The sequence below is a fragment of the Phyllobates terribilis genome, unplaced genomic scaffold (assembly GCF_046119375.1).
Source record: "Phyllobates terribilis strain yellow unplaced genomic scaffold, ASM4611937v1 Scaffold_1__5_contigs__length_1240528914, whole genome shotgun sequence".
NCBI lineage: Eukaryota > Metazoa > Chordata > Amphibia > Anura > Dendrobatidae > Phyllobates > Phyllobates terribilis.
This window is the reverse complement of record NW_027362761.1, coordinates 1,156,340,139-1,156,357,965: the sequence shown is the minus strand read 5'-3', so window position 1 is coordinate 1,156,357,965 and position 17,827 is coordinate 1,156,340,139. Positions and strand designations below refer to the sequence as shown.

Here is a 17,827-nt window from a genome sequence, read left to right as displayed (position 1 = left end):
AGACACGGTGGTTGGAACCAAAGATCTCAAATTTGGACTCATCAGACCAAAGCACAGATTTCCACTGGTCTAATGTCCATTCCTTGTGTTCTTTAGCCCAAACAAGTCTCTTCTGCTTGTTGCCTGTCCTTAGCAGTGGTTTCCTAGCAGCTATTTTACCATGAAGGCCTGCTGCACAAAGTCTCCTCTTAACAGTTGTTGTAGAGATGTGTCTGCTGCTAGAACTCTGTGTGGCATTGACCTGGTCTCTAATCTGAGCTGCTGTTAACCTGCGATTTCTGAGGCTGGTGACTCGGAGAAACTTATCCTCAGAAGCAGAGGTGACTCTTGGTCTTCCTTTCCTGGGGCGGTCCTCATGTGAGCCAGTTTCTTTGTAGCGCTTGATGATTTTTGCAACTGCACTTGGGGACACATTCAAAGTTTGCCCAATTTTTTCGGACTGACTGACCTTCATTTCATAAAGTAATGATGGCCACTCGTTTTTCTTTACTTAGAATTTGTATTATGGCAAGAAAAAAGCAGCTAACAGTCTATTCAGTAGGACTATCAGCTATGTATCCACCTGACTTCTGCACAACACAACTGGTGGTCCCAACCCCATTTATAAGGCAAGAAATCCCACTTATTAAACCTGACAGGGCACACCTGTGAAGTGAAGACCATTTCCGGTGACTACCTCTTGAAGCTCATCAAGAGAATGCCAAGAGTGTGCAAAGCAGTCATCAAAGCAAAAGGTGGCTACTCTGAAGAACCTAGAATATAAGACATATTTTCAGTTGTTTCACACTTTTTTGTTAAGTATATAATTCCACATGTGATAATTCATAGTTTTGATGCCTTCAGTGTGAATGTACAATTTTCAAAGTCATGAAAATACAGAAAAATCTTTAAATGAGAAGGTGTGTCCAAACTTTTGGTCTGTACTGTATATATATTTGAAAATTGCTCTGTAACATCCTCCCAGGGATCCTCAGTAACACCGACAGGTGCAAAGACTGACAAACATTTACACAAATGACGATATGTAAAAGTTTTGAAAAGTGAATTTGCGTAAAAACAAAAAGAGTAAACTAAACTGCGGTTCTGATACTCTGTGCAGGACATGCAACATGAAAACATACGAGAGAATAAAAAGTGAAAAGCACAACTCCAGCTCCGCTTCATCCACAAATAAAGCATCATTTCCTGATATGTCGGCACAATTGTCTGGATCCGAGAGCCGCTGAACAGCTGAGCAATCACAACCTCACGCAGAACCACCGGCCTTATTTACATGGATGTTACATAAGCGGCAGCTGAAGTGCTCGGGAGAAGACAGACAGCGGACACGTTCATAAGTATCTACAGGCTCCGCTAATGTCACATACATGTCGCTTTCCACAGTTCAGTCATTAGCAAACAGCAATTTACAGAGAGCGGAGGAAGACTTCATCAGGGGCCGGCTGCGGCGGAGGAAGAGCATGGAGTTGCTTGGAGACCGGGCCCCAAAGCACAGAGTGATTTACATAAGATGCATTACTCCTTATTCACCAAGTGCTGCATACACAGATATACAGTATATCAGCTGAATATTTCACAAGGTTGTCTATGCACAGGCATTGGCCACACACCCTAGCAACATGCCACCCATGTGGACGATCCACCCCGTGACATCGATGACATCCTATATTTAATAAAACAAAAACCTATAAAGAGCAGGTGGGATAACATTACAAGACACATCGCTTACACCGGCAGTAAAACCCACGAGGGGCAGGAGATGCAGGTTACTGACCCCTGGTCTATGCTGTCACCCATCTCCTCCAACATTGGTGATACTACTGCATAAATACAGAGGGGTGTCACTCAGGAGCCAGGGAAAGCTGGGTGATGGCACTAGCAGGGGCTGCAGTAGCGGTCATACTGGCTCTAGTCCCAAGAAATTAAAACACAAATTTATTAAGAGGTGAGTGAAACGATTCCCAGGACCCGACCGAGCAAACAAGTCAGTGCTCTATGGCTGCTGGACGGCAACCTTGAACACAGCCTTCTCTACCTGTTGTACATTTGACTGGCCATTGTGGCATACATGTGATGACATCGTGCCAGGAAAGCTAGGAAAAAGAGGAGCTGGCATGGCGGCAGGTAGGAGGTGGTACACAGGGTTGCCATCCTGATGTGTCTAATGTAAGTGTCCTGTGAATGGATTCCCACCAACTCTAATTGAAATAATGTAACAATTTGCAGTATTATCACAGAACCAGACAGGGTTTGCTTGCAGTCCGCAACCATGGAAACGAACATCTGAAGCTGTATACAAAAACCGGCTGCAGCCATTTACAAGGTTTGCCTTATTTATTTCTCCTGTTACTAGTGGGGACAATCACATATCAGACAGCAGTAAAGAGATCCTCCATGTATGCGGAGCACTAACATTCACGCAGCCCTGGCCTGGCATTCAGTCCTCACCTCCACGGCCTGCACAATCAGCACCTCGGACTCAGTGGGTCCAAAGGCGATGGAGAGCGCAAGACGTGCCTAGGAGAAGTGAGGACCGGACTAGCAAATCTTTTGGCTCATCTCCAAGTTTGTATGGTCTCCCCCCTTTTGGGTGGCTTTGCTTCTGTCGGTCAGTTTGCGGTGACACGTGTGTACAGCGTTGTAGAATATGTATGGATAAAGTAAGTAAATATAGAGGCACTTCACAACAATGCTAAAAAGAGTATGGGACAACATTAGGGGGATTGCTTTTTAAGCAATTTGCTAGTAGTTATATTATTAGTGCTAAATGGCAGGTTCACTTTACAGTCAGCAATGGTGGATACAGGACACTACATCAGTGCCAGACAGGTGGGGGGTGCCATCCTTCCCAATCAGATGCTTAAGACACCATAAACACAACTCTCCCACTAGATAGAGCAGGGGGTGAGTAACCTGCAGCACTCCAGTTGGCTATCAGGGCATGCTGGGAGTTGTAGTTTGGCTAACAGCTGGCGTGCTGCAGATCATAAGCACAAGATGTGTCACCTGGAAAGCAAATGTGCAACCAACCTAGTGACAGCGCCTGAATAGAGAGAGGGAAATAAGCGACATCGGGACAGGTAGACCTCAAATACCCGTACCCAGGACACCCAGCCCTGACACCAAGACATAGGAAAAGGTAATGCGCTGCCCAAGACTGGGAAATAAAATAGGTGAACCCTTGTAATGGGGACCAGTCATAAATGCTGCTCTTTTCGCTCATACATCAGTGCAGAGAGGAGCTCTGAGCCCCCAAAGCTTTCCAGATGTCCACATTAAACACCTTGTCATATTAGGTATTCGATTAGCTAAACATCAGCACAGTATTTGCAACCATAATGTGCGTTAACAACATGTGTGACCTTTAAATTTACATATTTGCACTGCCAAGTAAATACATCCCTTTTCATTTTTAGATATTTGCTCCAAAGCAACTGAATTGAAAACAAATATCAACTTTGAAAATATACTTTTGGTTCCATCTCTGTGGCCAGTTTGTGTCTGCAGCACCTCGGCAGGCTGATGCGATTCCAAGGTTACAGATAAACAGATCGTAGAGTCACACGTCGCTCCCTTTAGGCCGGATGCACACCTCGTAGATTCAATGCAGATATTTCGCTGTTGCTATTTCCCATAAAAATACACAGGTAGATTTCATCCGCAATAAAATCCAGGTAAAGAACTGTGGAGTTTAATATCTGCACGGCAGGTGAATTTATGTGCAGAAAATCTCCGCATTAAACTTAATTAACCCTGTATTATACTGCGCTTCTTCCGCACGGAAATCCAGGTGGAAAATCCGCAACGTGTTCAGTCGGCTCTATATGCAGGGATGGAGTTACATCAGACTGCAGCATCACACTATACACAGGGTTTGTTACCATGGAGACACATAGCTCTGCAGGGGGAGCTGTAAGCTGCTAAAGTTTGGTGTATCTTTTTTTTTTTTTTTTTTTTTTTTTTTTTTTTTTTATTACTGGAAATAAAAAGTATGGATTAAAAATTTCAAAAGCATTTATACCTTATCAATAGCTTACTTCTAACTCTGAGATGCGACTGCCTGAAGTTCTAGACGTAAAAAAAAAATTACAACGCTACATCTATCAAGGAGCTTGTTATGAAGTAAGGAGTCTAGGCAAACCCTAAGCTTCAGTCACCTCCAGAAGAAAAAGCAGGACCAGGACGCCATATTAGAACCGGACAGACCCTACTCTAATCACCGGGGTCAGTGCTGGTGTCCATCCCTCCAGCCATCTGCGCCGCTCAGTTCCATGACGAGCAGAATAATTTAATGAGAATGAAGCCTTAACATCTAACAAACCCTCAGCTGTGCAAGAGAGGCATTTTCAACCTCTGATCTGAATTTCAGTCACTGACCGCAAGCATTGATCTTAAAAATTAGAAAGAAATTGCATCAAGGTATATTAGAAAGTTAAAGAAGACACTGGGGCAAACGGTGCAGTAGTCAACATAGCCCCTAAGTTGTGGAGCATCGCCGTGCCCCCCCATCAGAATAATGGAGCTGTTCATCCAGATAACAGGACCATACTGCTGTCAGGCAATGCCTTGACCCATAGCAATGCATACAGTATCCTCCACCAAAAGATGTGCAAGCAATACAGTAGCACGTCCCCCCACACACATCCCCAAAAAAAAAACTCTGTAAAAATCACAAGTGACAGCAACCACCAAGCTCACTGAAGGGTTTTCTGGTTTCAGGAAAAATTGTAGCCGAAGGACAAGGGTTGTGGAACAAAAAATAAATATATAAAAAATGGTCCTGTACTCATCCTTCCCTGGTCCGTTACAGTCTCCAGAGACCTGGGGAGGGCGAGTAATACTTAACTACTTTATTAAGGTAGAGGAACAGGGTTTTTCCAAAACAGGAAAAATCCCTTTAGATGTTGTTAGGGAAAAAAATATGGTGCAGTCACCTTCCACTGGTCCAGTGCTGCATCTCCAATACTGCTCCCAGTGTCTTATCTGCAGCGCTGATGTTACATTGGCTGCAACGCTGTCAATCAGTATTCTCAGTGGCTCTGCCCAGTAGACAGTAGTTCCAGCTGCTGAGCTCACTGATTGGATGCAGCGCTGTCAGCATTGCAGACAAAATCAGACAACAGGAGCAGCAGTGAAGACTCAGTGCTGGACCGGAGGAAGGTGAGTAGTGCTAAATTATTATTTTTTAAGGCAGAGGAACAGGGGTTTACCAAAACTGGAAAAATCCCTGTAATATTTTTAGAAGTTGCTGGGTAAAAAAAAAAAAAAATGTTCTTTGCTCACCTTCCCCAGGTCCAGCGCTGTATTTCCATCGCTGCTCCCAGTGTCTTTTCTGTAGCGCTCACATTGACAGCGCAGCAGCCAATCAGTAGGCTGAGCTCTAGTAGACCGTTCCAGCTGCTGAGCCCATTGATTGGATGCAGCACTGTCAACATGACATCAGACACCAGAAGCGGCAGAGAAGACTCAGCATAGGACCTGGGGATGGTGAGTAATGCACACTTATTACGGTACAGGAATAGGGGTTTTCCGAAACCAGAAAAATCCCTTTAGAGGTTGTTAGGGGAAATAATATGGTGCACTCACCCTCCACAGGTCTAGTACTATATATCCACCTCTGCTCCCAGTGTCTTTTCTGCAGCGCTGATGACATGTTGGCAGCACTGCAGCCAATCAGTAGGCTCAGCCCTAGTAGACAGTTCCAGCTGCTGAGCTTACTGATTGGCTGCAGCGCTGTCAATGTGGTGTCAGCATTGCAGACAAAATTAGACACCAGGAGCAGCGACGGCGACTCAGTACAGGACCTGTGGAGGTCGAGTAATGCTCATTATTTTTTTGGCAGAGTATTAGAGGTATTCCAAAACAGTAAAAATCCTTTTAGAGGTCGTTGGGGAAAAATGTCCCGCGCTCACCCTCCCCAGGTCCTGCACTGTATCTCCCCCACTGCTCCCAGTGTCTTTTCTGCAGCGCTGATGTCTTGTTGACAGCGCTGCAAAAAATCAGTAGGCTCAGCTCATGCAGACAGATCCAGCAGTTGAGCGCACTGATTGGCTGCAGACAAAAAAAAAAAAAAGTCAGCGGGAGTACACTTCTTTTTTTTTTTTTTTTTTTTTTTTTTTTTAATCGGCAGAGGAACAGTGATTTTCCGAAACCGGAAAAATCCCTTTAGGGGTCGTTGGGGGGCTTCACTCACTCTCCCCAGGTCCTGCGCTGTATCTCAGCCGTTACTCCCAGTGTCTTTCCTGCAGCGCTGATGTCATGTTGGCAGCACTGCAGCCAATCAGTAAGCTCAGCCCTAGTAGACATTCCAGCTGCTGAGCTGCGCTGTCAATGTGATGTCAGCACTGCAGACAAAATCAGACACAGGGAGCAGCAGCTGAGACTCAGTGCTGGACCTGGGGAAGACGAGTCACGCACAATTTATTTTTTCAGACAGAGGAACAGGGGTATTTCGAAACTAGAAAAATCCTTTTAGAGGTGGTTGGGGGAAAATGTGCTGCACTCATCCTCACCAGGTCCTGCGCTGTATCTCCACCGCTGCTCCCAGTGTCTTTTCTGCAGTACTGACGTCTCGTTGACAGTGCTGCAGCCAATCAGTAGGCTCCGCTCAAGCAGACAGTTCCAGCTACTGAGCTCACTGATTGGCTACAGCGCTGTCAATGTGATGTCAGTACTGCAGACAAAATCAGACACAGGGAGCCGCAGCGGAGACTCAGTGCTGGACCTGGGGAAGACGAGTCAAGCACAATTTATTTTTTCAGACAGAGGAACGGGTATTTCAAAACTAGAAAAATCCTTTTAGAGGTGGTTGGGGAAAAACGTTCTGCACTGTATCTCCACCGCTGCTCCCAGTGTCTTTTCTGCAGTTCTGACGTCTCATTGACAGCGCTGCAACCAATCAGTAGGCTTAGATCAAGCAGACAGTTCCAGATGTTGAGCGCACTGATTGGATGCAGCGCTGTCAACGTGACGTAAGCACTGTAGACAAAATCAGACACAGGGAGCAGCAGCAGTGACTTCGTACAGGACCTGGGGAGGGTGGGGAACGGGTTTTCCGAAACCGGAAAAATCCCTTAAATCCCTGTAGAGGTTGTTTGGAAAAAAAAATATGGTGCACTCACCCTCCACAGGTCCAGAGCTGTATCTCCGGCGCTGCTGCCAGTGTGTTTTCTGCAGTGCTGATGTCATGTTGGCAACACTGCAGCCAATCAGTAGGCTCAGCCCTAGTAGACAGTTCCAGCTACTGAGCTCACTGATTGGCTACAGCGCTGTCAATGTGATGTCAGCACTGCAGACAAAATCAGACACCGGGAGCAACAGTGGAGACTCAGTGCAAAACCTGGGGAAGGTGAGGCATACACAATTTATTCTTTCAAGCGGAGGAACAGGGGTTTTCCGAAACTAGAAAAATCTATTTAGAGTCGGTTGGGGAAAAATGAGCTGCACTCATCCTCCCCATGTCCTGCGCTGTATCTCCACTGCTGCTCCCAGTGTCAACGTCTCGCTGACAGCGCTGCAGTCAATCAGTAGGCTCAGCTCGAGCAGACAGTTCCAGCTGCTGAGAGCACTGATCGGTTGCAGCGCTGTCAATATGACGTCAGTGGGAGACTCCGTACAGGACCTGGGAAGAGGGAATAATGCATAATTTGTTTTTGCAGGCAGATGATTTTTAAGAAAAATAAAATAAAGACAGAATTATTTTAGCAAAACAGCGCCACTCAAGGTCGTGACTGGTAATTGCAATGCTAAACACAACCCAAGAAAGATGAGAAAAAAAATGCAACCTTCACCATGACAGGGATGTGAGGCACAAGATGCTCAGATGGGAGAACTACAAGTGCCAGCCTAACCAAGATGCCTGCTGGACGACTCCTCCACCCCACCCCCCTAATGGTACGGTTACCATGACAACTACATTAGCATACCCCCAAAAGTGGCACCCACAAAATAAAGAGTCGTGGGTGACCCGGCCGCAGACAGCAGCAGGCTGGTGAGCGGTGCAGCCCCGGTGACACATGGCAGTGCCCCCCCGGGTACACACCGGCTGCCCGGTATCAGGCCTGGCACTGCAGGCTGGCAGCTCACCTCTGTCCCGGGCGCGGTGCTGGAGATCAGGCCTGCTCCCGCCGCGCTGCCCGCTCCTCCGCTGCCTCCTCCGGCGGCCGCACTGTGCTGTCCCCGCAGAGAAGCCGCCGCTGCCTTCACGTCCCCGGCTGCACTGCTGTTACTGCCGCTACTGCTGCCGCTGCTGCCTCCGCCCCGCTTGTTCTTCCTCCGCTTCGCCCCTCTCTTGGCGTCGGCCGGGCTCATATCTGCGCTATAATACCGTCCGCTCTACCGAGAGCCGCACACCGGAGCTCTACTGAAGAGGAGCGCGGATTTAAGCCGCAGCGATATATGACAGGGCGGCGGAGGAGAAGGAGGCAGCGAACAACCGACCAGAGCGGAGCCAAGCTAGACTCCAATATGGCGGACCACAAGGAGGAAAGCTATTCCCGTCTTACGCACAGACGTCATCACGTAATCCTACGTCAACGTGCTGCTGGGGCTGAGCGCTCATTGCTGCCACCTTTAGGGAGAAAAAAAGCTTAGGTTTAAAAAAGCCCGCAGTACACGGCCTGGAGCGAACTACGAATCCTAAGATGCAATGCGCCGAAGCTGACTGCGATCTCTAGTGAGGGGAAGTAACATAGGCATGCCGGGAATTGTAGTTCAGTAAACTCGTATAGGGAATGTGTCTGTAGAGATAAATGTCAAGGTGTTGAGTTTGTGATAAAAGTGGCGCTTTATTAATAATATCAGAGAAAATGAGGGGAAAAAAATCACAAAATAAAGACATTTATTCATGAGTAACAAGTCGCTTATAAAGGGGCATTTAGAAGTGAAGGGGGTTTTATGTGGATTTTTCTGACAGGAAAAAAGATGTCAAAATACCTCACGGTTTTCGTGGCTTTTTTAGCAATGTATAAAGGGGAAAAATATCAATTCCAGTTGATCGACATTGACACATCGCGCTGGAAAAAAAAAAACTATTGGAAGAAAAAAGCACCGTATGCGTAATAAGCACATTATCCCATTGAGATGAACAGAAAGAATTGATTTACAGAGTATTTATAGCGTTACTTTTACTTGGCATTTTCTATAGAATCAGCTCCAAAAATCAACCTCAAGAAACTGTGTGTGAACGTAGCCTTAGGGCGGATTCACACTTCGCTGTACTGACTGCGGGCGTCCTGACCCGAAGTGACTCGCCCTCCTCATACATGTCAATGAAGCCGTCAAGCTCGGGTCAGGAGGCCCCCCGGCCTCAAAACACAGATCTGTGAACCTGGCCTTGTCAAGTATTGGCAATGGCTGTGATTGGCCTGTGAACCATGTAAAAAAAAATATATATATATATATATGGCGTGGGGTCTCCACTATTTTTGATAACAAGCTCAGGTAACGCAGACAGCTGGGAGCTGCAGCCCTCACACTGTCTGCTTTAGCTTGACTGGTTATCAAAAATAGAGGGGCCCCCACGCCGTTTTTTTAAATTATTTAAATAAATAATTAAAAAGAACGGTGTGGGGTTCCCCCCCATGTTTGATAACCAGTCAAGCTAAAGCAGACAGCTGGGGGCTGGTATTCTCAGGCTGGGAAGGTCCATGGATATTTGGCCTTCCCCAGCCCAAAAATAGCATCTCGCAGCTGTCCCAGAAAAGGCGCACCTAGAGGTGACATTTTTGCCCCTTTTTGCCCTCTCGCTCAGTGAGATTGGATGGAGACGTCTGTGATCAGCAATTTTTAAGTCTTGTCACAGATTCTCAATGGGATTCAGGTCTGTACTGTGACTGCGCCGTTCACACACATGAATATGCTCTGATCTAAACCATCGATTGTAGCTCTGCCATGATGTTTTAGGGTCATTCCGCTGGAAAGTGAACCTATGCCCCAGTTTTTTGTAGCATCTACCAGGTTTTGCTCTAGGATTGCCCTATATTTAGCTCCATCTTACCATCAACTCTGCCCAGCTTCCCTGTCCCTGCTGAAGAAAAGCCCCCCCACAGCATGATGTTGCCACTACCCAGGGGCGGACATATGCCGGTGCAGCTGCAGCGGGACCAGGAGTTGGAGGGGGGCCCCTGCAGGTCGGCTAATACTGAGGGCAATCTAGCCTGTTTCTCGGAGCGCGAGATTCCCCTCATCATACTCGGCGGGCAGGGAGCGATCCCTCCAGCTCCGCTGCTGACAGGAGGAAAATGGCAGCAGAGCTGCAGGGATTCGTCCTCCGCTTCCTGCCCAGCGCTTTCTCTCTGACACAAGCGCGCAAGGCTTGATGACGTCAGCATGCAGCGCGGGCCTGTGTCAAGGAGAAAGTAGCTGGCAACGACGATGCTGCGGGAGAACGGGCAGAGAGGTGAGTGTTTTTTTCTTTGTTTGTTTTTTCACTACTACATTGGGGAGACGTCCAGGAAAATTAAGGGTGGTGGGGAAGACAATGATGGGGAAGATAAAAATGATGTAGGTGGGGCAGAACAATGATGATCGAGGTGGAAGAGAGCAATGATGGAGGTGGGGGAGATGACAATGATGGAGGTAGGGGACATGACAATGATGGAGGTGGGGGAGAGCAGTGATGGAGATGGGGGAGATGACAATGATGGAGATGGGGAGAGCAATGACGGAGGTGGTGGAGAGCAATGATGGAGGTGGGGGACATGACAATGATGGAGGTGGTGAGAGCAATGATGGAGGTGATGGAGATGACAATGATGGAGGTGAGGGAGAGCAATGATGGAGAAGGTGAGAGCAATGATGGAGGTGGGGGAGATGACAATGATGGATGTGGGAGAAAGAACAATGATGGAGGTGGAGGAGATGACAATGATGGAGGTGGGGGAGATGACAATGATGGATGTGGAAGAAAGAAAAATGATGGAGGTGGGGGAGATGACAATGATGGAGGTGGGGGAGATGGATGTAGAAGAAAGAAAAATGATGGAGGTGGGGGAGATGACAATGATGGAGGTGGGGGAGATGACAATGATGGAGATGGGGGACAATAATGAAGTGGTTCAAAAGTCTGAACATATGAACATCAAGTTGTTTTTACATATTATTGCTTATATTCAATCTTTTGAAAAAAAAATTCATAGAATTTTCTGGCGGTCAATAAAGACATTGTGTACACATAGACCAAAACCTCCTCCAAATCTCAAAACTCCTTAAAAGCTATGACTTTATGCTCAGTGGCGATGTGCACATTACATCTTTTTGTAGCATTTTCTGTGCAGAAGCTGAGGAGAACCTACAAGTTTTTGAGGAGTTTTACAATTAGGCCACAGCCCCACTATCAGAGTTTGGTCAGTATTCGGTCAGTATTTTTTCTCAGGAGTGGGAGCCAAAACCAGGTGAGGAACAATCAGAGAAAAGGTATAACAGAAACAATTGCACCAATTCTGCATTTATCTCCCACTCCTGGTTTTGGCTCCCACTCTTGAGAAAAAATACTGACCGAATACTGACTAAATACTGATAGTGGGGCCTTGGCCTTAGGAGTAGGATTTGAAGAGTTTCCTCACAGTTTCCTGGAAATATTCGCTCCAAAATCTCCTTGAAATACTCCATGTGCACATAGTCTGCATGTGACGACACAGCATTTATTATTAATTATACCAGACAAGACAAATTTTCCAGTAGATCAGGAGACATAGACTATTGTTCATATGAGCCTGAACATTGACTCTTGAATTGATGTTTAGCCTTGTGAGACAGTGATGCAGGGTAACTGAACAATTGATGCTTGCTAAAATGTTGATTACCCATTGTATCAGTCCCTGAAGATTGTTGACCAGCAAACATTGATGGACAAACTATGCAGATTGATTGAATGCTCAAACAATGAGAGTTGACCTCATAACACTTTCCCCCCTGACCTGTGTATGATGCCCTGGAGGACAGCTGTGGGTATAAAAAGGGAACTCTATCCTTCTGCAGAGAGACTCTACCGAACAGCAGCCAAGGCACCATGGCTCTGACCGGAGGAATACAGTACTCTACAGGACGCCAGCTTAAGGGACCACGGCCCCATCTGAAGGGATAAAGATCTGTTCCATTGACCATCACTGAACCCATGGAGACGTTCTGAGAAGCCAGGTTGGGACAATAAGGTCACCTGGCCCCAAAGGAGACAGTCGGAGAAGCCAGGTTAGAATCCTTCGGTCACCTGGCACCATGGAGACGTTCGGAGAAGCCATGTTGGAATCCTCCGGTCACCTGGCCCCTTGGAGACATTCTGAGAAGCCAGGTTGGGACAATAACGTCACCTGGCCCCATGGAGACGTTCGGAGAAGCCAGGTTCGGACAATAAGGTCACCGGGCCCCATGGAGACGTTCAGAGAAGCCAGGTTGGGATAATCAGGTCACCTGGCCCCATGGAGACGTATGGAGACGTTCTGAGAAGCCAGGTTCGAACAATAAGGTCACCTGGCCCCATGGAGAAGTTCTGAGAAGCCAGGTTGGAATCCTCCAGTCACCGGGCCCCATGGAGACGTTCGGAGAAGCCAGGTTGGAATCCTCCAGTTATCTGGTCCCATGGAGACATTTGGAGAAGCCAGGTTGGAATCCTCCGGTCACCTGGCCCCATGGAGACGTTCGGAGAAGCTAGGTTGGGACAATAAGGTCACCTGGCCCCATGGAGACATTCGGAAAAGCCAGCTTGGAATCCTCCAGTCACCTGGCCCCATGGAGACGTTTGGAGAAGCCAGGTTGGGACAATCAGGTCACCAGGCCACAGACCTCAATGGCCTGTCAGCTTCCTAAGCTTGTCGTTACCACCTCGCTGTAGGTGCCAGCCAAAAGCAGAGGGCCACTAACAGGGAAAGGCTAGAATGTAAACAGAGTATGAGACCCAATTTAAATTGGAATATCAGAAATAGCAAAAATTGGGTAGCAATATATAACTTTAATTAATCTATTATGGGAGACATCATAAAGGATAACACACACTCATTTTGGGCAAGGTTATCTTTGCGTTGTTACTGCAAGACCTGGGCCATTGGGTGAGATCGTTCTACTGCTTTGTTAGATATCCATTTAACCGCATTTATGGTATCATATTTTTGTGATGGTTTAGGGATGGTGCGGCTGTGATTTAGGTTGGTCCGCCACCATCAAACCTTCTTCTTTGAGCTATATGATGATGGTTAATTATGCTGTATATGTTCTGGGTATTATCCCCATGATGTTTGTCATATCAGCGCTGGTATACCATGTACTGTTGCTGTACGGTAAAAGTTCTATACTGTTCTAGTTATTATGTTTGGACTGAGCAATATACTAAGATCATTTATTTGATTTAGACTGACCAGTTGATTATATATGGTTGATATTTGGACTGGACAATTTTATTATCTGGGTAAGGGGACAATACTTGTTCCGATATTATCCCCATTACCTCTAGGTGGCGCAAAATACTACTCAAGAGGGTGAGTGGGTATGATACCTTGTAGTCTAAGTATATACTGGTACAGCTATTCCAGGAACCCCTGGAGTCTCATAAACCTACTGTGTCCCTTCTTCACTATCTTTAGGGGATTTGAGTAGTTTTGTTCTCTGTACATTGGTAACAAGCAACTCTGTTGTTACTTCCATATTTTTAAATAGAACTTTTGCACCTTGTTTGCATTTTGCTCCTTTTTTATTTTTAATAGATTAATAAAAGTTATATTTTACTACCTGATTTTCACTATATCTGATATGCCACTGGTGGGGGTAATCGGCCCTGGAAGCCCCGAAGTCGCAGCTGCTCTAATCCCAGCAAGTCAGCGGAAGGGTGAGACTGTGTCATTTTCACCATTTTGTGTATTTGCTGGGACTGTTCTACACGTTATTGTCTGGTTCAATAAAGTATTGCCACACTGTTTTACCCTCACCCTGTGTTGTCTGAGTAGTATTCTGCCCACGGGGAAGGAGTGCAGACGTTCAGAGGGATGAGCCCGGGTCCATGGGGTCTTTCTAAAGACAGCCGGGCCAGCGGACGAGAGCACCCACACTGCACATAGAGTATTTCAAGAAGTTTTTGGAGCAGAAACTTAGAGGAAACTCTTCAATTCCTCATCAAGAATGCTAAACTACTCAAAAACTTGGATGTTCTGCTCAGCTTTACCCCCAAAAGAAAAAATACTGCAAAAAGACTCCAATTCCTGATTTGCGTGTTTTTTTAAACCACTTTTCTTTTTTTGTCTTGTGGTATTCACTGATGTTTATTGCGTCAAATTCATGAAAATGGCACCTGTGGTTCATCAATTTGGCGCAAAGTCAAAAATTGTCTTTTTTCCCTGTTGTTTTTTGCAACTTTTTGAACTTTTCTTAATCAAAATGTTGTAAAACAGGTGACTTTTGAGTGACGTGCATAAAACCACACCAGGGAGGAACTGTTTTGGCACTTTTTTAAAAAGTCCCCATTGATGAATCAGCCAAAAAGATCTGGAATCACTAATCTCAATCCACAAAGACAAAAAAAAAAAACAACAGGCGAGTAGATATAAATAAATAGACTTCAAAAAATACAATAACGAATTGGGTGCAGGTAAAAAAAAGGGTCCAAAACATACAAAACTATACAAAAAAAAAAGGCACAAGGGAAAAGATGAATCGGGACCTCTGTGTGCACATAGATGGTTTCTGCTCCAAAAACTCCTCAAAAGACATGTTTTGAGAGTCAAGTTTTCCAAGGTGAAGAAGCTTCAAGACATTCTTTCTCGGACCTCTTTTGTCCCAGCTTTGCCGCTGGCGTCTTGTTTTCACTCAATTCATCATTTGCAACTTTTCAAAAAGTTTCAAAATTTGTCACAAATATACTCCAGTGCCCCATTGGAATGATTTTCTGTACATCTGAATTTTTTTGGAGCAATTTTTCCTCCAGAAACCTTACTCCAGGCAGTGACTGTAGTGAGATGCACCCCCCAAAAATGGGGAAAAGGGAAAAATTTTGCATTTTTTAATGACTAGTTTTGATATTTTCTCTCCCTTCCCTCTCCCTTTCTCTCATATCTCTACATTACTAGTCACCTTTGCCCTTCAGGACAATAGGAAGGCTGTGTAATAATTTTGTAATACTGCGGGAATTGCTTGTTAAATTCATGTCCGGCATGAAGAATAATCACAGCATTGTCTTCTGTACCAGCAGAACTCGCTGCAGCTCTCATGATGATGAACACCTGCAGCAAAGCCCAGCGGAGGTCCCGGCCCCGCTCCTCGGGGCCGATTATTACAGTAAAGATCCAGGTGTAGTAATTATCCCATTACTTCTCCCAGAGCAAGCCATATCTGCAAGTCACTGCTCCTAAATCCCGTAATGAGAAGCTTTAGGTAAATTGCTCCATTGGGAACCATTATCTAACGCTGGTTCCTCTACCACTAAAGTGTAGGCGCCACAGCAGAGCGCTGCAGAGCAGTGAGTATTGTTTATCACCAGGAACCACTCCGAAAGTGTAATAAAAACACGTAAGTCCAGGACATTTACAATGAAAGAAAACAAAAATGGATTCCAGAGGAAGGCGAAAAACAAACCCCACAAGGTGTGGCTCAGTTTAGACTGGATTAAAGGGATGCTTCATCTCTGCTCACTTCTGCATCAGGAGGTAAGCAACAATGGTGATATCACGTCAACTGATAGTTGACAATTCAATGGCTTGAGCGGCAGGTATATGGCACCAACATGGCCTTCAAACCGGCAGGTATCAATAGACGTGAAGTCTCCTATTGTGGCACGATACCTGACCTCACCGGCTCCACTCACCGCTCATTGTGGAAGTGAGCGAAACTGGAATACCCCTGTAATGTTCAGCACTGTAACAATCCTCTCTACTGACATGTCTGCTGTACTACACTTTTCCAAGAAATAAGATACCATCTGAGTGCAGTCCAATGTTTTCCACGGACTCATTGACTAGAATGGTCGACTGCAATCTGAATATTGGATCAAATTCTGGAGTGCTGCGATTATTTCCTCAGAACGTCTCTGTCCAAGGAAAAAAAACGTACCTGTGCATGGCCCCATTGAATGACATTGGTCCAAGTGCCAGAGCCGGCTCCAGCCATCTGGGCAGTATCGTTCAACTTGTATTTTTTTTATTATTGTTATTATTATTATTACTACCGTATTTAACTGCATAAAAAAGTGAAGTTGGATAAGGCTTAAAAAAAAAATTTTTAAAAAAGGCATCCGGCAGAGAACATATGGCGCTCAATATGTTTTTTATACTTGGAGTCAATGGGGGATATATGCATTTGCATGGCATACGGTTGCATATGTTGAAAATTTTTCACAGTGCACAAGTTGAACGTACAGGACTGTGCAAAATTTTTCAGGCAAGTGTGTAAAAATGATGCAAAGCAAGAATGCTTTCACAAATAGAAGTGTTAATAGATTATTTTTCCAAAAAAATTCAAAGTGAATGAAGAGAAATCTAAATCAAATCAATATTAGGTGTGAACATTATTTGTCATCAAAACATCACTATTTCGAAGTACTTGTTTCTTGTTACACAGTTTTTGAAGGAACTTGTCAGGGAAGTTCTTCCAAACATCTTGGAGAACTAATCACAGATCTGTGAATGTCGCCTGTGTAACACGAGCATGAGATTTTAGAAATGGCATTCATTTTGCTGTTACTGTAAAACGCTATGTTTTTTACACATGATGCAAAAAAACTGCATAAAAAAAACTACGTGTGAACATAGCGTTGAGTATTTGATGCAGATTTTCTGCATGTAAAAATCTGCAGCACTGTCTATTACCAGAAAAGTGGATCAGTTTTAAAGAGTAACCGTTGTTTAAATTTTCCACAGGTTAAACCTCTGGCCTGCCATTTTTTCATTGAATTTTTGTTTTGCCAAGCTTCTGCAACAAAAAACGCACTTGAAAACATATGAATAAGTGTGGAAAATATGCGGACTCCCTTAAGTTCACAGGTGATGGATTTTGTGCAGCTTTTACTCACAGACTTAAGTTCAGAAAATAGGCAGCTGAATACAGCGCCTGCTCAAAAGATGAGATTTCATTAAATCTCATCTATATATTGCAGATATTATCTGCATGGAAAATGATCTGCGGTGAAGATTATAAAATCTGAAGCATGTTAATTCTTTGTATAGATTCAGAGGCGGATTTTAGCTTTTGCAATGCAGAGTATGAAGTCTGCATCAAATCTGCAACAAATTATGCAACTAAATATAACATGTAGTTAATACAGTGCTGCTCACTATTATTGGCACCCCTTCATTTTTTTCATAGACTGTACAATATCTTCAGAAATAAATGGAAATGTACCAAAGTTATATCCTCAGGATTTTTTAATTAGTTGTCCAAAGTAATACAACAATAAAACATTGTTTTTCAACTTCCGTGTTGCAATTTCAAAGAAAAAACAGAATAAACAGCATGTGCAGCAATAAAGGCACCCCTAATTAATACTTGGTTGCACACCCTTTGGCATTGCTGACAGCCTCCAAACGTTTCTTGTAGCCATCTATAAGCTTCTTGCACTTGAGGCGCCCCTGGGCCTGTGTCGCGCTGCGTTGCGCACGCGGGAGCTTACCCGGAGCCGGATCTCTTTAGGGTTGTAGTCTTGTGGCGGTGATCCGGTCCGTGCCCAGGGAGTCAGACTAAGTGGCGCTGTATTAGCGGTAGATGTTGGACGACTACGCCACCCGTTGAGTACAGCTAAGGAGCTGCTGCTGCAGGGCAGACCGCTGAGGCCGGTGGTAGGATTGTGCAGCGTGATCGTATAACCCCCAACGGGAGGGGTATGGCCTCAGGGCAGCCGACGTGGATGATGGGG

The 17,827-nt window shown here is 45.3% G+C and overlaps 1 protein-coding gene across 2 annotated transcripts in view; it reads right to left on the bottom strand.

Annotated features, from left to right (window-relative positions):
- FAM193A (family with sequence similarity 193 member A) overlaps positions 1-8,503 on the bottom strand; it is a 102,641-nt gene extending 94,138 nt beyond the window's left edge. For both annotated transcript variants that reach the window (XM_073648634.1, XM_073648643.1), the window contains exon 1: positions 8,086-8,503. In XM_073648634.1, coding sequence (XP_073504735.1) covers positions 8,086-8,310 — 225 coding nt within the window. In that variant the 5' untranslated portion in view covers positions 8,311-8,503. The remainder of the gene's footprint in view (positions 1-8,085) is intronic.
- Between the last annotated feature and the right edge of the window lie 9,324 nt (positions 8,504-17,827).